Here is a 24,725-nt window from a genome sequence, read left to right as displayed (position 1 = left end):
TACACCCAACTACTCAGAACAAAGAGGCACAACTGTGCTGTTATGGTTGTGTAAAAAATGCACTCCTAACCCTGATGCTGTTCAATGGTCAAATGGCTACCTTAAACATAACATTTGAAATTTACCTTATATATAGTGATGTCTATAACACCTATGGTGAGCAAAAAAGGGCAAACCACATTTTTCTGAAATTGCATGTTGCATTTGTTCATTGAGCAATATGGTGGCACAGGAGGTAAGTGCTTGCCCCGTAATCGGAAAGTTGCATGTTCGAGCCCTGCTCAGTTTGCCTCTGTCATTGTGTCCTTGGGCAAGACACTTAACCCACCTTGCCTGTTGGTGGTGGTCCGAGGTACCGGTGGCACCAGTGGTCGGCAGCCTCACCTCTGTCAGTGCACCCACAGCAGCTGTGGCTACATCATAGCTCATCCCCACTAGAGTGTGAATGTGTGTGTGAATGAGTGAATGACTGATTGTGTTGTGAAGCACCTTGAGGGGTTCCAGGACTCTATGCGCTATATCAAATAAATGTCATTTTAGTGGGTTAGTTATCATTAGATCATTTCTTTTAAAGGGCATCACATGTTTTAAACAGTACAATCACTCTTAAAGAAGTTTGATCTTTCCTAAGCACAATGAGATCTACGCCGTGACTTCTCTATTATGTGCTGCATAAACATGATTGTTGGTGCTTCACAAAGAAGTATTGATGTTGCTATTGCAAGGCTGATGAAAGACTGCAGTTTTATAGATTTGCAAACCTTTTAACCAGAGTCAAAGTACCCTTGCCAATATTTGATCTGACCAGTCAGCAGAATTCAGTGAGGTCTCCATTTAAAAAAAAAAAATAGAAAAGCTCCCAGCAAATTTGCCCTTAGGGTGTGAATGTGTGTATGTCAGTCCTCACATGATTATTTTTCCTCAGAATCCTGTAATGTGTGTCAGCTTTTGGTGTTTGAACAGACCGCTGTTTTCTTTACTAATTCTTGCAGCTGCAGCCTGTGAAGCATGAGCTAATGGTGATGAAGTTAAAAGGTTGGCTGGTGAACCATTTGGTTCGCTTTGAGCCAGCCAGTACAACCAAGTTTGACCAACAGGACAAAACGGAGCAATGACATTTTGTCACATTTCAAGACCAGAATATTGAGTTCAAGTTTTTGATTTACTGCATCTTATAAAATTGGCGATCTGAGGTTCTTCTATTCTTGTTCATATAGTAATTGAAACCATGCAGAAGAGAGTGATGCTGAACACCGAAGCTGACATGTGCCTTCGCTGGGGAAAATGGGGCTGGAGTCTTGGATGAAGCTACACCTGCAGTTTGTTCAGATGCAATCCTCCCAATTTTTTACGGGCCCATTGATCTTTCTACGTCTCTGTTGTGCTGAAGTCCTGACACTTTATGGAGACATTCTGGTGCTTTAAACTTCTTCCAGAGGAGGAAGTCTTTGCCCTAAAGCCAAGTTCTGTTTGTTGGCTGACTATTTCAGGAGATGTGCAGGGATGATGATGATGAGGTTGCAAGGCAGGGAAAAGTATGTTTTTTGACATCCAGTCTAGACGATTTACAGAGATGGAACTTTACAGATCAAAGTAAACAAATTATTTTTGCAACAACTTATAATGCTCAGACAAAATTCGTTCCAAGCCTAAACTTAGTTGGTCTGAGGGAGACAGCTTTTGATGTGGAACTAGTGCACTAGTTGGTAGCACAAGGAGAGGCAAGGGCCAGGCGTGTTGTGACTGGTGGAGCGATAAACTGTTTGAAGTTGGGCTCAAGCTTACTGCCTACCCTCCCTAACTCTATCTCCCTCCCCTCCAATTCATTTCTGTAGAACCCCATACTCATTTAACTGCAGGCTATTGCAAGACAAAGTTTCTGCCTTTGATAGTTTTTTCCCTCCTTTCTGCTTGTTTGGCTCACTCCACTCACTTATGAACCAATCAAAACAAATGTGCTTATGGCAAGAACTTTGATCTTGTTTCACCCAACAGAGAGGAGAGGGAATGCCGTACCACTGCTTTAAAACAATATTTACCTTTTTGCCGAGTTCCCAGCTTTATAGTGCAGACAGATAATCTCTATGAACCTGAAATGAGGTGATTAAAAAGGTTCACAAAGAAGGTAGCAAACGTTGCCAGAATAAACACCCCTTTGATGCAAGGCGGCAGTAACATTGGAAATAAATTGCATGTGTAATTACCCAACCCTCCATCCCTTTCCACACATTTAATCCTTACGTTTTAATCATAATCTATTGATCTCAGCATCCTCTAATTCAGCCTTCATTTAACACTTTGATCAGTGAATTGCCTCTTAATTGAACAGCACACAACTTTTGGCAATGCATAACATGAAAAGAGGTAACTGAGACGTAGACTGTGTGTCTGTGGTTAATGAGAGGGCAGCGATACCCAAACTGAGGTGCAAAACTTGAGAAACATTACTTATCTACCTGAGTTAAAGGCTTCCGTTCTGTTGAGATGTTCTTCTCTAATATCAAAGATGTGCTATCTATTTCTGGTTCAACTGCACGATCTTCCTGTAAGCTACTTTATAGGTGATGGTGCTTCCAGCCTATCATCTTTATCAAAGTTCCCACTGTTAGTACTTTCATGGATCACATTTCAATCTTCCTTCTGGCTTTAAGTCTCCACTTAATCATCTGCTTTAGTCAAGTCTCTCACAAGTGTCATTAAAAACTTTTCCAATAATTACAAGACTATATAAAGCGGTCTGATAGGTCTTTAAAAAAATGTTTTTAGTTTTTCTCAAGTACAATGTTGAGTCCAATATGTTGGTAGTCCTAATTTACAACTCAAAACTAAAAGTTTGAAAAATTAAGGTCTTATAAAGATACTTTTAAAAGCAAACAAATGTCTGCTTGTCCACACAGAAACACAGTTTTGGTGAAAAAAACAAAGCTGTTAAAAACTTTAAGTAGACTAAAGGTTCAGCGATGTTCAGCATCTATTATATTTTAAACACCTACTGCTTTGTGCAAAAAACGAGGCCATGCTGTTTTCCCCCAAATCCATGGAAGTGATTTTCAAATGGTTTGAAAAATACAAATTCTAAGATAAACTTTAGTCTAACAATGTTCTTTTTTTGTATTTTAATGTTGTTAATGTCTCTTTCTAACTAAGGGAGCAGTGGCATTTTTGTTTAATTTTTGCCAGAATAATTAAGTCTAATTCATTTTTATGAATAAAGAAAATATTGATATGAAGAAAAAAAAGTATATGTATATATATAAACGAGAGAGAGAGAGAGACTTAAACATGGTCTAAATTGGACCCTGTCCTTAGATTTCTCTCCCATCCAGATGCATCAAAATCCTCTAGAAACCAACTGTATACTGTTCAAATGAAAGAAGAATGAGGTGATGAACATAGCCCAGTGCCACCCTGTTTTTTCTTCCTCACAATGATAGGATTGTCTGCACATGCACCAGGACTATGACATAGCTAAGGGTCAAAGGGTTGGAATATTGGCTGGCTCTGTGTTCCAGGTGCACCTCACAGCTGGAGCTCTGCAGGTCAATTAGATGTTCATATATGAAAGCTGCCAACTTTATCATTTGTCAGCATGTCTCCTGCACTCCCACAAACACGCAGCCCCTCACATAGAACAGACACTCCTCAGGTCTATATTTCACTCCCACAATTTCAGAGGTTAACTGCAGGTTAAGTGGCTGACCCTGAGCCTGGACTTAGGGGTTAAACACTCAACTATTAAGATTTCCATTGATGGACCCGCATCTACCAGAGGTCACATATGTGCGAGTTCTAACAAAAGACACACATGCACAAATCTTCTTCTCAAAGATAAGACCTGTTTACCCTCCCTGTCTTCTTTCATCATCGACTCCTATCACCCGCCAAAGCCCTGCTGTGCCTCCATCACTGCGAGAGATTATTTCTGGAAAAAAATGATGTTGTTCTTTATCCTCATTCTCTAAGTCTTTAATCTGTCGGTTTGTTTATTATTCTGAGGCAATGGGACATGGTGATACATAGGATAATCAGCAGTCGGTATGCTTCAGTAAACCCCTCACTGATTAGTACTGATAGCGGGGTGGTCTCACCTTCCTAACACCACTGCCATTTTTCTCCCATATGTCTGAACTACACTGGCCTCTGTTCTTTTACCTATGAATCATCTCAGTAGGACTGAACTATGCTGAAGTGGATTTTTGTATTTCTTCAATCCAAGCAGTGCAGGTGCCAAGAAAAATCCCCAAATCAAATTAAAAGAAAAAATATTTGGAGCCATGGTTTGACAAGAGCAAGGCGCCTTTCATTAAAATGAGATTGATGTGGAACGACTAGGAGGCTAAGTGTGGAACATTCACACATACGTTCAATCATTCACAACATGCACACACACAAGAAGATACACTGATATCATGGAAAGAGTTGGTCAGTAGTGAGTGCAAGTCTTTCTGCTCATGTCTGTCAAGAGCATATGGACATTCCTTCTGCTTTTTTAATATTCCATCATCACTTTTCACATACTTGTTTGTTTGACAAATGGAGTTTGTAGAAATGAAAAGAATCAAAGGGGAAAGAAACATTTTCTTTCGTGAATTTGAGTCTATGGACGAAAAAAAAGTTCTGTTTGGCGTTGTTGGCCTAAAAGTTTGTTTTACAGAAAACAAAATTTAAAATAACGATTCCCATCCAGCACCCTACAAATAGGATAATCATTTACATATATCCTTTGTTCAGCCAGTGTTTCAGCAAATAATTTCCTTTATGATATACTCTTATTTAAATAGCCTCTAATAACCATCTGGTGAAACAGTAAGAGCAGAAGCAGTAATAAACTCATTAGCCTTTTTTAAAAAACAACGCTGCCGGCATCAGGGAGCTTTAGGTCATTTACTGTATGAGTGATCAGACCATGGCTGTAATGTGGCAATTTTACAAAACATTACGCAATGGCGGTATAAAGGGGGTATGGGGCAGTCTCTATGCTGCCATGGACTTCCGTTTATCTTGGACATAAGTTGCTTTTAAGTTGTCAAAGCCGCGCTCATTACGTTTTTTCCAAGTTGCTCCTAAAGGTGTCTGCCAGTCACATTCCCTGTAACGATCAGGTGATATGATCTTCAGCTCTAGAAGCTCCTGGATCTCTGCATCGCTCCATTTTATAATCTCAGCAGATTCTGTTCAAAAAGCAAATCTTTCTGCTAGTATTTACTTTTATTTCAATATGGTTGCTGGCCGGAGCTCGGCAGTAACTCCCAACGTGATCGTGACACCACCCTCTGTTGCGCCAAGGTGTAATCTTCCTACACAAGTCCGGAGTTGCAGTAATTTTACTACTGAGCTTGGTGGCAGTATTATGCTGATATGCCGGCATGGCGTGTCTTCTAAAAAGTGGGCTGTTGTCTTCTGTCCTCTGATGAATGGATACTTTAGTAGTAAAAACTTAAACACCAAAACAAAGTTTAAACTAGATCAGGGATTTCCAAAGTGTGGTGTGCCGCTAGGGGGTGCGCGAGGTGAAAAGTGTAATGGCTGCGGAGCTCAGAGAAGTCTGTCAGATGTCACCATTAGCGTAGCCAGAAACTCATTTGTGGGTGGGCCAAAGAAAAAGTAAGTGGGCCCAATAAATGGAATTGTAAACAAGTATATTTTTGCGCGTGTTTGTGTGTGTCCTCCGCATGTGCCCTAGCTTCATAATAACAATGTGCCGAGCTTCAGCGCTCTGGCCTGCGCACGCCGATATGTTCCGTATTTGATCATTTTTAATGATGTTGGAGGAATCTGAAGGTGGTGAGTCATTCTGGCAGATTGTAATTAACACCTGTCTCATGCAGGTGTTCTGACATTGTAAACCTCACACACAGAACATTGTGGATGTAACTAAATAAATCAAGAAATGATTCCCACTCAGGCTATTAACAGCGTGCTGAAGATCTGAAGTTCAGAGAGCATCTGTCAGAGGTCAGACGCGTTCCATCGGAACCACGGCTCACGGGTGCACAAGTGAGCACATCTGGGCTGGGCAGAAGTCATTTTACAACATTGGTTTAAATAGCGCCAATAACGAGACGCGGTGACTGGAGCGGCTCATGGAGCTGTGCCGCACACACACACACACACACACACACACACACACACACACACACACACACACACACACACACACACACACACACACAGATTCAATAAGCGCACACGCTGCGCAAACTCTGGCGCGCCGTCAGACTGAAGACAGAAATGAGCGCTGCCTCCTCCGTGATAAAACTTTTAAGAAGTTTTATAACATTTTTCATTCCAGGTCAAATTAAGATATTAGCTTCTATTTTGGGATGACGTATTAAAGTCGGGTCCGCTCCAGCCAGTGACTCTGAACCCGACCACAACTCATGTCAGCATTTGTTATTCCAGTCCGCGTGGCAGCGGATCGCAGATTCAGCCACACCATAAAACAGCAAAAAGTCGGCCTGAGGCAAAAGTGAACCTCATGGCTATATATTTTCCATCTTTTCCTCTATAGACATTTGATTACGCACAAGTAGGTGACCAGCTCAGGTTTTCGCAGAGCAGAAGGAAGGAGAGCGCTCTGGCCGCACATGTTAAACGTTCCTACGTTAAGAAAACTGTTAAATTGCATTTTTTATGTGCTACCTGGGCACTCTAAATATTTATTTCAAATTAAATCAAAGGAAATTGTAATGGTATCGAATGTTTATTAATTACTATTTAAAAAATGAAAGTGATGGGGAAAAAGGTCGATCATATTTTTTTTAACCCTGTCTGTTTAGCTTGACGTCTGATATATATATATATATATATATATATATATATATATATATATATATATATATATATATATATATATATATATATATATATATGTATATATGTATATAGCCATGCCCTGATGTGGGGGATGGGGGGTGCGTCGACATGGTCGGGACATAGAAGGGGGTGCGCGGCTAAATAAGTTTGGGAACCACTGAACTAGATACTAGAATTTATTTTAAATAAAAATGACAACATGTAGTTTTTATCATTTTTCTCTGGAAATATCCATTGTAACGTTGTTGTAAATGAATTAAAAGATACTCAGTTGTTGAAAATATTGGCTGTTTCAGAAGACATAACCATAAAAATTGGGTCTAAAATAAACAGAAGCGGGTCTAAGTCTCTGGGCGACGGCATCTTGGATGCCATGTTTTCTTTTATGGAAGCCCACGAGGACAGAATGCATTTACTGCTTCGTAATAAATGGTTACAAAACTTTCAGCATGAATAAATGTTGTTCTTTTACACATTAACCTCTTCACTCATTGCAAGGGATGAAAAGGAGACTGATGTTCGTGTTATTTTACTGGAGATTTCACTCCCAAGGATTTTTGACCCTAATGGCCATCTGTTGGTAAGGTCTTAATTGAAAACAAAAGTAATGATTGCTCACAATGATTTAGGTATCTACTGCCCGCTATCGCATGTGAAACTACACACTGTGACTTTAATTCACAGAAAAGCAGCATAGAGAGACAAAGATAAGTGTCAATGGTGTGTATTAAATACTATCAACTCAGTCCACTCTGTGTCCTAGCATACTGGTGTGCACGTTTGCTTTGATAAATCTCAAACTCTGTGAGAATTTTAGGCTGAGCTGGGTGTGAAACTTGGCAGGGGTGGGTGAGGTTGTGTGGTTTGCTTTTGCACTGTAATAGAACGTGTTGACATGCAAAATCAGATGGCGTTTTCTGGAACCCCTCGCCCTTTTACTGCTAGGATGATAGCATCTTGGAAAGGCAAGTAGTGATCAATATTAATTTTTCAACATCTTGGAATTAATAGTCAGCTTTGCCAGAGAAAATCTGTTTAGCATACAGCTGAAATGTCACCTGTGGAGAAATAAATGGTCTGAGTTGGGGGAGGGTGTCCGTGACTAACCTTTAATGAGTGTGTGTGTGTGTGTGTGTGTGTGTGTGTGTGTGTGTGTGTGTGTGTGTGTGTGTGTGTGTGTGTGTGTGTGTGTGTGTGTGTGTGTGTGTGTGTGTGTGTGTGTGTGTGTGTGTGTGTGTGTGTTTAATAAAAGTGGGTGGTCTTGGGCTGTGAAGACCAAATCTGTTTAAACTTTGTTTCCAGCTTTTGACCTTGAGAGTTACTCTATTGGACTTGGTGTTATTTATTTGGACATCTTATACACACTCGCAAATGACCATTAGGTGCTGTTTCTGATAAACAAACTGATTGGACTGCTTGTGTGAACGTGTGTGGTTTCTCTCCCATGGTGTCCTCAAGGCCTCTTGAATTGGGCCTAATTTCAGCTCAAGGACATGAATATAAGCACACATATTCAGACGTTGTATACATGCTCCAATCTGCATATCCACATATGCTTCTAGACTGCACTTGGTGATCCACTCTAAGACTTTTACTCACTCAAAATTCCCAGGGTTGGTTAAGGTTTCAGGGTGGGTTTTGGGCCAATAGTAACCACACAGAGGGGAATCGAACATTGGTATTTGCATACTGCCCCAACAGTCACCCCAAAGCAGTAACTCTGGGATGAAGTCATGTCACAACCTAATCCAAAAACATTGAGGGAAGTAAACGGTAAAAGTGATCTTCTGAGACTTATATGTTCTTGTCAGAGTTCTTATATTTCATTTTTCTTTCATACTGTTCTCTTTTAAAATTCATGTTTCTCTTCTAGGCGTATCTCAGGGAATCAGCTGAAGTATATCTCAGGCCAAGCTCTCCAAGGTCTACACAACCTCAAAGTTCTGTAAGTGACCCTTTTCTTCCACTGAGCTTTGCTAAAATGCCTCTTGCTTTATCCAGTGCTACATGAAGTTTTCTCCTCCAGCCTTCATGGAGATGTCCTGCCTTAAATAAAACACACTGGCTGTGCATCATTAGTTGCAATTAAAGTTTATGGGTTGGAAGAAAACCTGCTCTGCTTGGAAATCCTTAAATATCCAACAAGTTTCATTTGCAAGCCCGCACCAGTTTTCAGGTGTAATTAGGGGCAATCCTAATCACAAAACTCAATGAGACCATAGCGAGTGTCCATAAAAGAGAAAAAAAAATATTGCAATGTTCAAAGCTGTTCTCTTACCACCCCATTTCTCTTACGGAGCTCATAGCCTTATTATCCATGGCCACCAGTGTTAGAGCGGCCGTGGAGTATTAAATCATACAAAGAGCAAAGCAGCAATAAAACACATAGTACCTTCTGACATGTGGCATCTAATGAGTTGCGGTCATATTTCTTACGGGTGCAAGACAAGGGTTTTAAAGAGGTTTTCATAAGACTTGGCGAACAGCGCCTTTTGGACTCTGGCTGAGAGAAGTTTGAGAATCAATGCCACAGAACTAAATGTAGCAAGTGCTCTGAGGTTCACAATCTGAAGGAACCTGGAGAAAAACCAGGCACACCAGAAATTCTTAAACTCAGTTTTAAGACACCATGACAAACATAGTAATGAAACAAAAAGTATTAATCACAAGTATTTAAATCATGACGTGTGGAAGAAGTCATGCTTTGCATTGGAAGATCAGAAAAAAATTCTGTGGCCTCAGAGAACCTAATAAGTACAGTGACAGTCATTGTGAGGAAGTACTTTAAAGTATTAAATAAAAGAAGCTTTCACAGTCAAAACATGTTTGAGGTGCTTTAAAACTAAAGATGGCTGTTCTTGTTTTAAAGTCCAGGAATCAGCGGACAACGTCCCGACTAGTAGAAGGTAATTGTTAGCATTAGTAACACCACCACACAAAAAAACTCCTCCAGGCTTGTGTTATTTGTGGAGATAAAACATCCACGTTGCAATTCAGTGGTAGAGTCGTGTTGCTGTTATCCAGTCCGAGGCAAAATGTCCAAATATCAGGAAATAAAACTCCAAAGTCCGAGATGGTACGGCTCCCATCTACCTGAATCCTCTTGCAAAGACTTACGTCTCGGCCCGGCCGCGCCGGTCATCACAGAATCGCCGGCCAGCAGTGCCTACACCATGCTCAGGACAATCCAGACTCTTCTCATGCATCGTTCCACAAATGTGGAATGACCTACCAAGCACTATCAGAACAGGGGCTTCCTTTTCGACTTTCAAGAAACTCCTGAAGACCCTGCTCTTCAGAGAGCATCTTCTAAACTAGCACCTTCCCTGCAACCGTCCCCCCTCTCTACTGTCCACTCCTTGTTCCCTCCTCTCCATGATTCATCTTGCTGCCTCACTGCCACCTACGACTGACTGGAAATTGTTTGTTGTAGTTGTAGTGGTTATTGTTGTTGTTAGCCTCAAGGGGCTAACTTGCCGATTATAACTCGTAAATCGTTTTGGACAAAAGTGTCTGCTAAATACGTAAACATAAACATAAACTCTCTATTGCATCAGATTGGTCTGTGCTGATGCAAGTGGTTCTAAGCTTTTTTTGCCCAGAGTATGGTTTGCAAGACATTCATTCTTACCAGAGATCACTGCAACTGTATTGATTACATGATTTCCCCACACCTTTAAGGTTGTGGTGGTTTATATTTTGTGTAACAGCATATTAAGATCCAGGGTGGAGCAGCGGGGGTAGTGTATCCTTAACGTGATGCATCCTTGCACCAGCTTAACTCAGCTGTTGGGGAGTTGAAGCAGAACTGCCCCTGATAACGTTCTGCCAATGGGACCCATTCGTCTGATAGCAGTATTCTTTTAGTAGTGTAAAACTCTAGAATGTGGCTGCATCCTGATGCGATCTCAGAGTTGTACCAGGGCAGAGCTTGTTGAGATTGTAGGCGTATGCTCCAGGACGATTGTGGGGATGTGCAGCTACATATTAAGAGGATCGAGATGTGGTAAAAAGGAAGAAAATATGTTTAATATATGGTAAGATTGTAGAAGCGTCCTCAGTACACTACCTAAGGATGTTTTCAAAACTGGCTACAGACATCTGTTGTTAGCACAATGCAACAAATGCAAATATTTTATGAACAAACAATTTTTTTATCTTCAGAAAATGTACTTTCACCTCTGGTATGAGTAGAAAAACACGTATAGGAGTTTTGTTGCTGCTGGCATCAACGCTCATTTGAGTTTTGAAGAAAAATGATAGTCGTGGGTTTTTTATGACCTATGTATCATTGCAAGTGCAGATATTCATTTCAAAGAAAGAAAGAAAAAAAAAAGATAAAAGATCCTGTTCACTGACTCACAATGACAGGTATTGTGAGATCATGATGTCACCGTACAACCATAACCACACTGCAGGGTAGCATTTACATCCTCTGTGAGCCACATTCAGTCAACAGGTCAAGATAAAACTGATGGAGAGAGAAAGATACAGAAAGTGGGGAAAGGAAAAGAAAGAGAAGGCCATTGTTTGCTCCCCACTTCCCCCTCATTTGAGCTCCATTCTTTTGAGAATGACATCACCAGCCCACCCAAGGAGGTTCTCATTCTTTTTCCCCCTTAGCCTTCGTCCTCTGCTTCTCTTCAAGCTTTCACAAGCCCTTTCCCTTTTTGTGTCAAATTTTCCTTATGATGAAATAATTTGTTCTGCTTGATGTGAACCAACACACAGCAGAAGAGTTAGCATTAGACCTGTCTCCGCTGAATCACCTGTTTTTTACTCTTTAGGATGCTACAAAACAACCAGCTGGAGAGACTTCCTGATGATGCTCCGTGGGACCTACCCAACCTGTTGTCTTTGTGAGTCTGCCACACACACATATGAACACAGTAATCATGCTACTCTACCTCATCCCTCGCCCACCCACATGTCTTAGCTTTAAGCACAGTTCAGGTACAGATTACTGACAAATTACAGACTGTACCCCAGTTCTGGCTGCTACGGTTTTACATTCAACGTGAAAGCCTGATGGTAGAAGTCACAGCCCTGATTGTGTCAATGCAGCTTGTGGTAGCATCTGGAAGCCATGAGGGAAACAGCAGACACTGTAGGCCAGGGAGAGCATCTCCAATGAGCTGTGAAACAACCCTATTTTCCATCAATTCCCCCTCTCTTCCTCCACCACCACCACCCACACACACACTTATCCCCCTGGCTAATGAGAGCGTTGGGTGGCTTAATTGTCTAATCTGTGGGGTCAGTGGATGTGTGTCAGTATGCGTGTTTAGTCAAGTGCATTTCGACCTCTTCTTCTATGATTCCTCACCCCTGCTTGCCCGCCGTTCTTGACTTTGGAAAACCCTCCACTTCTTTGCTTCCAAATTTATAATTCTTTGTAAATATTGTTTCTTTCATCATGCAGATGCACAAATTGCTTGGACTATAAAAGAGAAGGGGCAGGCACAAAACGTCTCTACCGCCTACAGTGTTCTCTGTCTGTCATAAAGATGTTCCCTCAGATGCCACGAACCTGCACACACACTCATTTGTCTTCACACATGTGCTGTACAGGCATACAGTCCACCTGAGGCTGCCCTCATGTGAATAAGACCAAATCTTTGTGTGTGAGGTTTTCTATCATGTTTTTCCCTTTTCACATAAAGATCACCTCAAGTCATGACGAAGGCACACACACACACACTCAAAATACACACACAGAGCTGATGAAAAAAGACACACCTTGTCATTATAGTAATGATAAGCTCAGCAGAGAAAGATTACTGGAACGGCTTTGGAGAGTGAAGCTTGTCGGCGCCTCTCACTGGCACAAAAAAAACACCAGGTAAAAAGACAAGAAAGAGAGAGAGAGCGAGACGACAAATGAGTCATAAACTTAGAAGGCAAGCTTTCATCTAAAGTAAATCATGACTTAATCTCAGCTAAAAATCCCTCTGTCTAAAAGTTTCTCTCACCCTTTGAAACAATCATTACGACATATAGTGCGATTGCTGTTGTTTAGTTTGGTGTCATCACATGCAGTCAGATGCGTTTTGGGCCCCAGCCTACAGGTTAGGAAGAGTAATCACCACTGACGAGTTTCACAAGCGGGTTTAAACCAGCATATGTCTGTTTTAGAAATTTCCCTTACACTGGCTTTAAAATGAGCTCGTCCAGGTTCCTCAGTGTATAAAGCTTAAGCCATCTGGAGAATTGAGCTGGAACACAGAAGTCCCCAGATCTCCTGAGAATTTGGAAAGATTTTTGTCTTTCTGTCTGCCTCTCACTCCTATAATCGTATGTCAGACATTGAAGTGATGGGCAGGAAATAGTCTGCTTTATTGGCTTCAGTGGAACGTACACCATTCTGTCTGCGCCTTCCGGAACAATGAAGGATCTACCCAAAGGAAGGACTTATTTCTTACCCTGGGGATGAAGAGCCTTTCAAAGCGTTCATCCTGTGATTTCAGTCAAGGGTAAACAATGTTGTCAGTCGGGCAAACTATGTGGACAAAACTTCACTTTGTTTAAAAGGACATGTCCAGCCTCCAGGGATGACGGTGTTTCTTGAAGCAGTTTGTGTGTGTGCATGTTCATGAACACACACATTATGGAGGGTGCATGCCTGCTTTTCGAGAATCTGCTAGCATGTATACAGTTGTTAGTCTGATGGAGACGTTCCCTAGAAGGCTCAAAGTTCAAGTTCAGATTTCCCTTTCGTGATTTGTTCTGTTTGGTGTAGTCTCAGCGGGCCGTTGAAGGAGGGGAGGACATGAATCAAGGAACTGTCTCAGACCCAACATCAAGAGTTAGGGACTGAGATGGAAGTGCATCAGTGACGATGTAAGAAACAGAAAATGTGTGGTGTGTGCATGTGTGGAAGAGGCCAGAGGGAGCAAAAAGAGATTAATGAAAAAGTGTGAAGGGCAAAGGAAAGAAGAATAGCAGAAGGAAGTGGTCTCAGGTTGTCAACCCTGCCTTGAGGGGATCGTTCATCACTATGAACAGTGTGTATGGATGAGTGTATTTACAAGGGTGGGTGTCCACACTGTGAGTTTATGGTATTAAGGGAGAAAAGGGACTAACATTTTTGGTTTTTTTTTTTAGAAGTTTTGTTGGGTTTAAAAAGATGGAGGATTAGGTTTAAAGCATATGTCCACTGTCATCCCCTCAGTAGATGAAGCAATGAGTGTTTGTGTCTGAGATGTAGAACCATCAGTCAGATAGTAACGTCAAATCTCCGATGGAAATAACGCGGAAAAGAGAAACAGCTAAGGATGCATCGTTCCCCTTTTGTCCACACATGGAGGAATCTTTACAAAAACATAAATAAATGAAGAATGAATAAAACAGGCTCACAATGATCATTACTACATGGTTATGTTTTTTTTTTCGCATTTTGCATTTCATGCATGTCTGTGCAGGTGAAGCCTGACATAACTTATTTAGCTTGGAAATAAATCATATTAAGGAACTTCTAAGAAGCTGCAGCAGAGATGAAAGACGGAGAATAAAAGATCTGTAATTCGTTAATACCCTTTCAGTAATCCAGAGAAGAGTCTGGAGTCATGACACAAAACCACAAATGCACACAAAGCACAGATATACATATGCACATAACCTGAGATACTGCACTTAGGTGATTATCCTCTTGAGCATGGCTCTTCTTATCCCGCAGGCGCCTCGATGCTAACCTCTTGTCTGAGGTTCCGGCTGAAGCTTTCAGAGGTGTTCGTTCTTTGAGACACCTGTGGTTGGATGACAACTCCCTGACGGAGATCCCCGTGATGGCCTTGGACTCTTTGCCCTCCCTGCAGGCAATGACATTGGCGCTCAACCAGATCACACACATCCCAGACTACGCATTTACCAACCTTTCTGCCCTTGTTGTCCTGTAAGTGACAACTTACCACATAAGTTACATTGTGTCCTTAGAACAGAATGTTACAAAAAGGAATTTCTGTTCTACTTGGAATAGCTTGTGGACATTTATTTTCCAGGCATCTCCATAACAACCACATACAGAGCATGAGCTCAAGATGTTTTGAAGGTCTACAAAGTCTGGAGACGCTGTGAGTATCCCACATCCACACATGTTTTCAAAAAAACTGCACACACTCTACACGCACTCACCTTGATATCGTTTAATTTCATCAACCTAAATTAGTACCTTATTGTTTCCCCAAACACTGACTCAGGCTTTGTGATGATAATCAGCAAGTAACAACATTCATTTAATGTAGAAGTGTTTACAGCAATCACATTGACTCAACCCTGAAATATATGTGGAACTCAATGGATTAAACCTCAAACAGGCAACACAACCAAGATTCATCACGACACGTTGCATGTGTGAGAGACCTTTCTTGTGCTTTGTGAGTGTGTGTGTATAATGGTGGTGGGTGTTTCTAGGAAAGTCTGAAAAATTAATGTGTTTTTATAAATTATATGTAAAAATTGTGCCAAGGAATTCTGAAGCGTAGCGTTAAATTGTAAAGTCACTATGATTAATGTGCTGGTAATTTCAGCAGGTGCTCGAACGTTTCTCAAAACCACAACCAACAACTGAACAGCAGGAATGCAAAAATGAAAAGATTCCCTTTGATTACCTTGAAGTATCATCAATGGATTCCTTGCTGTTTTGTTTTGGTAATTGCTAAGCAGTGTTAAGGTCAAGAATAGCATAGTGTGGTTCCAGGAGAGTTCTTTTGGACTAAATGCCATCGCTTTAATAACTAAATCCTAACCACACAGCAATGTGGAGACCACAGAAAACTGACACAGTCTTGTGGAGGGAGGTGGGGTGAAAAGGCGAGAGAAACTTAAAAAGTTGCAAATCTGTATCCTGCTAAATTCACGGTGGTCTGATGAAAACCATTCCTGGCACAATTCTTAACAACCTGTTGAAGTGTAAAAAAATTGTGCATTCTTTTTTCACGAGCATGTGTGTGGGCACATGCAAGAATGTGTAATAATATAGTCAAGCACCTCTGCCTGTGCAATCACGAGCGAATGGCCAGCTTTACACTCAACCCAAAAGGCTTTATGTATCATGGGAAATGTGAGGAAGTATGGTGTAAGTCAGGGCAGCCATGGTTCAAGCAGATGAAAGGAAACTAGAGAATGTGAAAAAGAGGGAAGGAGGTCTTTGGACAGGAATAGTGTGTGTTAAAGTGTTTGGACTGTCAGGAGAGACAGATGATTCAGCGGGATAAGATGACAGGTGTCATTGACGTGGCGATTGTGCTGGTATGAGGGGTTAATCTCTCACGGTGGCTTTGCCTATGAGAAATATGAGAGACCGTATGCTTTACCGCCATCTACCAACCCCTAGTGTGTGTTATAAAATCATTACTACGAGGAACCATCCAAGGTCCTGCTGGAAAACACAACATATTCAAAGAACAGAGAGCAGCTATAAATGTAAATATTTCTCAACAACTGGAAATGAAATAAAGGATGTCTCAGAGTATTTCATCAAATTGTATAAAGTTTGTTTTGGTCCTTATTATACCCTTGGTGTTGTAGAGTGTAGAATCTTTATAGGATCATATATGTGAACACCTGCCATGCCATATGTTTAAGGGAACACGTCTTGGCATTCACATGCAGGCTCATTTATCCCATGAAAACAAACATGCTAGTGTGATGGGAAAAGAAGAAAATGTTTTTTTTTTCCAAACAAACCTTTATCTACTGAAAACAGCAACTCTGAACAGGACTGTTTTAACTCTTTAACTGGCTGGTCAACCATGTAGTAGAGCACATTTTTGCCCCAAATCTTATTACAAAACATAATGAACAAAAATAAATAAATACATAAAAAACAGAAAGAAATTAAGATATTTCAATAAAAATACTTTTGTTGCATTACACATTGTTGCTATTTTACATTTTTATCACCATATATTATACACCTTTAGGCAGCAAGTCAGCTTTATTTGTATAGCACATTTTCTACACAGAGGCAATTCAATGTGCTTTCCATTAGTGAGAATATCATGAAAAAATCAATGTGACAGCCCAATTAAAATATACAAATAAAGTTAGACAAAAGTAAATACACACATTAATTTCAGATTTTAACATAAGAAAAAACACAAAGTTAAAGAGTGAGCAGTTACAGTGCAGAAGGGGAAGCATAAGAAACACTTATTCAAATGCTGATGAATGTATGGAAGTTTTCCATTTTGATTTAAAAGTTGCTAGAGTTGGGGCACACTTGAGGTCATGAGGAAGCTTCACCCTGTTTGGTTCTGGCCCAAGGTTCTACCAGATGACTGTTTTCTAAGAATCTCAGAGTCCTGATGGGCATATATACTGGATGGAGATCGGACATGTATTCTGTCTCCATGCCTTTGAGTAATTTATGAACTAGTAGAAATTGATTTTGTGGTTTACTGGTAACCAGTGAAGAGATTTAAGAACAGGAGTGATGTGTTTGGTTCTCTTGGTTCTTGTTAAGACTCTAGCAGCAGCATTCTGAATAAGCTGCAGTTGCATCAGTGCTTTTTTGGGAAGACCAGTTAAAAGACCATCGCAATAGTCCAGCCTGCTGGAGATGCATGCATGGATGAGTTTCTCTAGGTTCTGTCTGGACATGAGACCTCTGAGTCTTGCTATTTTACGAAGATGATCAAACACTGATCTATTTATAGCCTTAATGTGTCCAGTGAAGCTCAGGTCCGAATCAATTATAACTACAAGATTTCCAACCTGTATCTTTGTCTTTATTCCTCTGGTGCCAAGTTGAGCAATAACCTCCACCCTTTCCATCTTTTTTCCAAAGACAATAACTTCAGTCTTGTTTAACTATAAGGTTTGCATCCAGTTATTGTCTTACTCCAAACACTGACAGAGCCAGTCTAGGGGACCACAGTCACTAAGTGATAGAACTAGGTAGATCTGGGTGTCATCTGCATAACTACAAGCAATTTTTTTACTGTATATGACCTGACCCAGGGGGCGCATGAGATCGAAGAGCAGTGGTCCAAGAATTGAGCCTTGAGGGACCCCACAAGTCATGGAGATCTGCTTTGATTTGTGAACACCAGTAGAAACCATATAGCCCAACCTTTGAGATATGATCAGAACAAACCATGGACCGTGCCTGAAAGTCCCACCCAGTCTATGAGTCTATCAAGTAGGATGTTCTGGTCCACACTACCAAAGCTGCACTGATAGCCAGACTCTAGCAAGTTGTTCGTCTCCCAAAAAACTGTTCAGCTGGATCATAACTGCTTCTTCAATCATTTCCCCAGTGAAAGGTAGATTATAGATTGGTTTGTAGTTATCACCAAGGGATCTATTTTTTAAGAGGCTTAACAGCAGCAGTTTTCAAGCATTTAGGAAAAATACCTGACAGTAGGTGTGTTGGGAGATTAGTCTGCCTCTCAATACCAGCAAACATTATACAGGAATTGTTAATATTAACACTAATGACTTTGGAGAAAAAGGCTTGTCTTGCCTTATTTAATTCAGAGTTGTAAGAGCACAGTTGCTTTCTGAAGGTTTCATAGTGATCTGGTTGATTAGTTTTTCTCCATTTTTTCCATTCCACTTTCCTGCATTCTCTTTACTGTCCCCCCCAAAAAAAGACAAAAAGAAAAAAAAGTGTGTGTGTGTGTGTGTGTGTGTTTTATTTATTTTTGTCTGATTCATGCTCTATCTCTGGAACTGCATGAGGAAAAGAAAACCAGAGAAGCCATGGTTGTTTTGAATGTTTTTCATTCTAGGAAAAAAAGAGCTAGACTGAATAAGGCTTCGGGGCTTTTATGCCTCAAGAGTTGTGTTACACATATTTATAGTTTTGTTAAACATACTTAACAGCTGTTAACCTTTGTGGCTGGATAGCAAATTGCTATAGTATATGTATATCTTTGCAATCAGACACGTTTTCTAGCACACACACAAATATTTTAAACGAAATTTGATCTTCTTTGCAGAAATATTAAACCTCCTCCATGATTGGGACTTAATAACATACCATAATGGTTAATTACAACTGTTTAACTTGCAGAGATTTAAACTACAATGATCTGCAAGAGTTCCCTGTGGCAATCAGGACACTGAGTAAACTTCAGGAACTGTGAGTACGAGTATGCACGCACACACACGCATGAAAACACACCTGCCTGACATGACTATCATAGTTGGGTTATCCCAAGTAATCCCGTTAAGTGATTTTAATGTGGCACTCGGATACGATCTCACTCGCCCCAAGCAGGTGTTGGCTACACACCCACGCAGACACTTGTCTGCACACACACACACACACACACACACACACACACACACACACACACACACACACACACACACACACACACACACACACACACACACACACACACTTTTTCCTCTGCTTCAACAGATGTTTTGCAGCATGCATGTGTGTCACAGATACAGCGTATGCAAGCATGTTTACGTCTCATGTATCCAAAAATGTTCTTCAGCTGTGCAGTGGCAGGTGCAACATGACATATGACTTGCCTCTCACTCAGAAGCACACGTTGTCGCTCCTCCAAAACACACTAAATCCAAAACATATTGATTGAGATTTGAACTAACTGAGTGTTTTTATAATGTCAGGGGCTTCCATAACAACAATATCAAAGCCATCCCTGAGAGAGCCTTTGTGGGAAACCCTCAGCTCCAAACCATGTGAGTTTGCTGCTTATTCAGAATTCTACAATGTGCACATGTAAAATAAACACAACTGGAATTTCATGTCAACATCATGTGAAACAGCATTTATCTGTGAAACAAATGAATGAGCATGCTGTTGCGTGTTTTCTCTCCTTTTCTCCAGTCATTTCTACGAGAACCCTATCCAGTTTGTAGGGAAATCCGCTTTCCAGTTCCTACCGAAGTTGCACACGCTGTAAGTATGTGGTCAGTAAAAGCCATTCCAGTGAGTTAGCAGAAACACCATTTAAATCATCTGCTGTCCTTTGCAGCGAGGGCTCAGTGGATGTGTAATAGCCTACTGAATGATGTTGTGTTAAGGTATTGCTGTGTTGTGCGCTGATGTGGTAAGAGAGAGTGTGTGTACTGTAAGAAAATGTTGAATGGTGTGACTTATGATGTCTGGTGAGATGGCCAGAAAGGTCTGTGTTGATGTTGGAGCACAAACTTGATGGCTGAAATGAGCTGTTAGACAGGGTCTGGGTTTATGCATGGATACATGAGAGTAAGAGAGGGAAAGGCCGATGTGTAAAACCCTTTTTTTAATTTTCTTTGTATTTTCTTTACTGTAGTTCCTTGAATGGAGCAACCCAAATCCAAGAGTTTCCGGATCTGAAAGGAACAACCAGCTTGGAAATTTTGTGAGTGTCAGAAACACACAATTAAAATAAAATCATGTTGTGACAACCTGAGGTTGCACTGCATTGCTCATTTCCTGCCTCCTCTCTGCCTTGATGGCCAATGCTCAGCACCTGTGCACCACGCCCAAGTTCACCTTTCAAAAGGAAAGCCACACTGTATCTCCCCTGGTTTTTTCTCCAATCGTTTCCTTTGATTCCCTTGGATGTATTGTGCTGGATGTAAAGTGCTGGAGAAAGGGTCAGCATGTGGAGCGTCTTCCTTTGTCGGTGTGGATTCACCTATCATTCCAGAGGAGAATAGTTACTGAATTGTGTCCTGCTAGAAGAATCATTCACACCCCCTGTCAACTCCTTATTCCATGGCAAAGACAAAAGAAGATAAAAAGGAAAATTAAAATGGAGCTACACCAAAATCAAGGACACGATGGCTGATATGTCTTCAAGGGCTGTGCTGTATTCTTTATTCTGCTGGTTGCCTACTACACTTTTTATAGAAATTGAGGGTGTATACAAAATAATTTTAAGTATATGTCCTTGTGTGACAGAGGAAAACTGGGTTCAAAGCTAATTTCTTAAACACTCACCATCATCCTATAAGTCAGGAGGGAGACCTGACTGGCACCCCATAATATTAACTAAACCAACCCAGATGAGAAACTGTTACAATGTGAATATAGACTTGAGTTGAGGAGGATTTAAAGGTAAGGAACACTGAAAATCGATTTAAAACCTTATTTCTGATTATAATCGGTCACTCTGAGTTATTCATGCAGACTGAACATGACAGTAGTCTTCTACAACTATCTCCTGCAAATGATTTGAAAAGACTGAGATATCGACGTCACACTATCACTGAACGTTCAGCAACTTCACCACACATCAGAAGCTCCTCCAGGCTGGAGTTAATAGCGGAGACAAAAATTCCACGTTGCAAGCCAGTGGTAGAATCAAGTTGCTGTTATCCAATGTGAGGCGCGATGTCCAAATATCAGGAAACAAGACTCCAAAACCTGAAGCTCAGCTGTGAGGTGGCTCACTTCTTGTTCCTCGAAATGTAAAAACGTTACCTCTGACTTCATGTTGTGCCTCTCCGCTGCCGGGATTAAGCCTCATCATCCATGATGAAAAACACACCGTTGCACTTCTCAAAAGATGCTGGGAGTAAATAACCCGTTAGGTCACATGTACTGACGTAATCTAAGAAATCACATCTCTGCAATTCTTTTATTTTGAAAATGACCGAACAGTTTACATTGATACCATGTGTGATTTCCTGTCTATTGGGAACTGAATCATCCCAGAAGAAACTCACAGCAAAAATAGAACCTAATCCTATCTTTAGTGGAGCAGCAAACTGCTTCTTGGACTCACCTGAATTGTTCAGCGCCGTAGTCAGTGTGGATCAACCCATAGATTATAATGGATTATACTTGAAGCAGAGAAGTTCTGTTGCTGTTCTGTGCCGCTGACGTCTCCGGTGTGGATTGTGCGTTAGGGTTAGGGATACAGGGAACAAACAGATCACTGTAATTCTGAATAAGTTCACAGAGCTTTGACCACGTCCCGAGAGCAGTGGGGGACATTGAGTCCGAGTGGGCCTTGTTCCACTCTGCGATTGTCGAGGCGGCTGTTGCTAGCTGTGGTCGTAAGGTGGCCGGTGCCAGTCGTGGTGGCAACCCCCGTACCCGCTGGTGGACACCAGAGGTTCGGGGAGCCGTCAGGCTGAAGAAGGAGGCCTACAGGGCGTGGCTGGTCTGTGGGTCTCCGGAGGCAGCAGACAGGTACCGGATAGCCAAGCGGGGTGCAGCAGTGGCAGTTGCCGAGGCAAAATCTCGGGCGTGGGAGGAGTTTGGTGAGGCCATGGAGAAAGACTATCGATCGGCTCCAAAGAGGTTCTGGCAAACTGTCCGGCGCCTCAGGAGAGGAAGGCAGCAACTCGCTCACACTGTTTACAGTGGGGATGGGGAGCTGCTGACGTCAACTGAGGCTATAGTCGGACGGTGGAAGGAATACTTTGAGGAGCTCCTCAATCCCACCAATGCGCATTCCGAGGAGGAACCAGAGCTGGGAGGCCTGGGGATGGACTGTCCGATCTCGGGGGCAGAAGTTGCTGAGGTAGTCAAACAACTACACAGCGGCGGAGCCCCGGGGGCGAATGAGGTTCGTCCTGGGTATCTCAAGGCTATGGATGTTGTAGGGCTGTCATGGTTGACACGTCTCTACAACATTGCGTGGTCATCGGGGGCAGTTCCTAGGGAGTGGCAGACCGGGGTGGTGGTCCCCATCTTTAAGAAGGGTGACCTGAGGGTGTGTTCCAACTATAGGGGGATCACACTCCTCAGCCTCCCTGGAAAGGTCTACGCCAAGGTACTGGAGAGGAGGGTCCGATCGATAGTTGAATCTCAGATAGAGGAGGAGCAATGTGGTTTTCGTCCTGGCCGTGGAACTGTGGACCAGCTCTTAACCCTTGCAAGGGTGATGGAGGGGGCATGGGAGTTTGCCCAACCAACCCACATGTGCTTTGTGGATTTGGAGAAGGCTTATGACCGTGTCCCCAGGGGCACCCTGTGGGGGACGCTCCAGGAGTATGGGGTGGGTGGCTTTCTGTTAAGGGCCATTCAGTCCCTTTACCAGAGGAGCGTGAGTTTGGTCCGCATAGCCGGTAGTAAGTCGGACCTGTTCCCGGTGAGGGTTGGACTCCGCCAGGGCTGCCCTTTGTCACCGGTTCTGTTCATCACTTTTATGGACAGAATTTCTAGACGCAGCCGTGGTGTGGAGTGTGTCGAGTTTGGTGGCAGGAGAATCTCGTCTCTGCTTTTTGCGGATGATGTGGTTCTCCTAGCTTCATCCAGCTCTGACCTTCAGCTCTTGCTGGGTAGGTTCGCGGCCGAATGTGAAGCGGCTGGGATGAGGATCAGCACCTCCAAATCTGAAACCATGGTTCTCGACCGGAAAAGGGTGGCTTGCCACCTCCGGGTCGGGGGAGAGGTCCTACCTCAAGTGGAGGAGTTTAAGTATCTCGGGGTCTTGTTCACGAGTGAGGGTAGGAGGGATCGGGAGATCGACAGGCGGATTGGTTCAGCGTCTGCAGTGATGCGGACGCTGAGCCGATCTGTCGTGGGGAAGAGGGAGCTGAGCCAGAAAGCCAGGCTCTCGATTTACCGGTCGATCTACGTCCCAATCCTCACCTATGGTCATGAGCTTTGGGTAATGACCGAAAGAACGAGATCGCGGATACAAGCGGCCAAAATGAGTTTCCTCCGTAGGGTGGCCGGGTTCAGCCTTAGAGATAGGGTGAGGAGCTCGGACATTCGGGAGGGACTCGGAGTAGAACCGCTGCTCCTCCGGATCGAAAGGAGCCAGTTGAGGTGGTTTGGGCATCTGGTCAGGATGCCTCCTGGACGCCTCCCCGGGGAGGTGTTTCGGGCATGTCCTGCCGGCAGAAGGCCCCCGGGTCGACCCAGGACACGTTGGAGAGGTTACATCTCCAATCTGGTCCGGGAACGCCTTGGGGTCCTGCCGGAGGAGCTGGTGGACAAGGCCGGGGAGAGGACGGCCTGGAGCTCCCTAATTGGGATGCTGCCCCCGCGACCCAGACCCGGATAAGCGGAGGAAGACGAAGACGAAGACGAAGAACTCAAAATTTATGAGGAAACTGATTACCTAATAATTTTTAAGTTAACTTATCTAAAAACTATAAGTTTACCATAACTTAAAAAATATAACCTGAATAAAATTAAAGCATTTAACTACTCCAACCTATAACTTAACACTTAACCAACTTAACCAACTTACAAAGTTTAATTTCACTAAACTTGCATATTTTATTTTATTTGAACTTCATTACATGTTTTTACTAACCTAAATTTTATAACTAATATGAACTCTAAGTGGACCTATTAAACCCTAACCCAAATAGGTAGAATTTACTTTAAAATGACAATGTGGCAGGCTGGTGAAGGCAGTAACTAACACCAGATCATGACTCACACACCCATGGATGTTAACAGCCAATGAAAGTGGATCACTCAGTCAAGTCAAGAGCATCTGGTGTGAAAAACCACATAATTGATAACAATGGAATGGCAAAGCAGCACATCATTACTTTGACCAACCTCCTCACTTATGGGGCTAACATGATACAAAAGGTAGCACCACATTTGCCACACTGAATGAAATAATAACTGAGAACAACAATCCTCCACAATAAGCATGCATAAACAACACAAAATAGAGCAAAATGACTGAAAACATGACTACCCTCAATGCACCGTGCCAGCAGTTGTTTATTGTTTCTGAAATCCACCAAAATTGCTAGTTCATGGTTGTTATTCCTATAAACCCACAAATATTTAAAAAATATACAAGTCTGTTTTTCAGAAACACTTTAGGGCTGACGTAAAGATGAATGGAATAATATAGAAACATAAAATAATAAATCAATATTTTATTAGTTAATATTAATCATTAAAGTGAGGTTGCTCTTTATTAATTAATTTAAGTTATGCTTACTTTAAAAATAAATAGTTCAGATTAATTAATTTAATTTGAGTTCTGTACTTAAAACAAGGTGAAGGTTGAACT

At 42.0% G+C, this 24,725-nt stretch overlaps 1 protein-coding gene across 1 annotated transcript in view; it reads left to right on the top strand.

Annotated features, from left to right (window-relative positions):
* The window catches only part of LOC107390955 (leucine-rich repeat-containing G-protein coupled receptor 6), a 58,651-nt gene that overhangs the window by 27,037 nt on the left and 6,889 nt on the right, over positions 1-24,725 (top strand). The window contains exons 3-10 of the mRNA XM_015967975.3: positions 8,690-8,761; positions 11,604-11,675; positions 14,492-14,707; positions 14,814-14,885; positions 18,833-18,901; positions 19,405-19,476; positions 19,625-19,696; positions 20,073-20,141. Coding sequence (XP_015823461.1) covers positions 8,690-8,761; positions 11,604-11,675; positions 14,492-14,707; positions 14,814-14,885; positions 18,833-18,901; positions 19,405-19,476; positions 19,625-19,696; positions 20,073-20,141 — 714 coding nt within the window. The remainder of the gene's footprint in view (positions 1-8,689; positions 8,762-11,603; positions 11,676-14,491; positions 14,708-14,813; positions 14,886-18,832; positions 18,902-19,404; positions 19,477-19,624; positions 19,697-20,072; positions 20,142-24,725) is intronic.

Source organism: Nothobranchius furzeri, chromosome 15, assembly GCF_043380555.1.
Source record: "Nothobranchius furzeri strain GRZ-AD chromosome 15, NfurGRZ-RIMD1, whole genome shotgun sequence".
In the NCBI taxonomy this organism is placed as follows: domain Eukaryota; kingdom Metazoa; phylum Chordata; class Actinopteri; order Cyprinodontiformes; family Nothobranchiidae; genus Nothobranchius; species Nothobranchius furzeri.
Note: the sequence above shows the minus strand (reverse complement) of the source record. Positions and strands in the feature narration are given on the sequence as shown.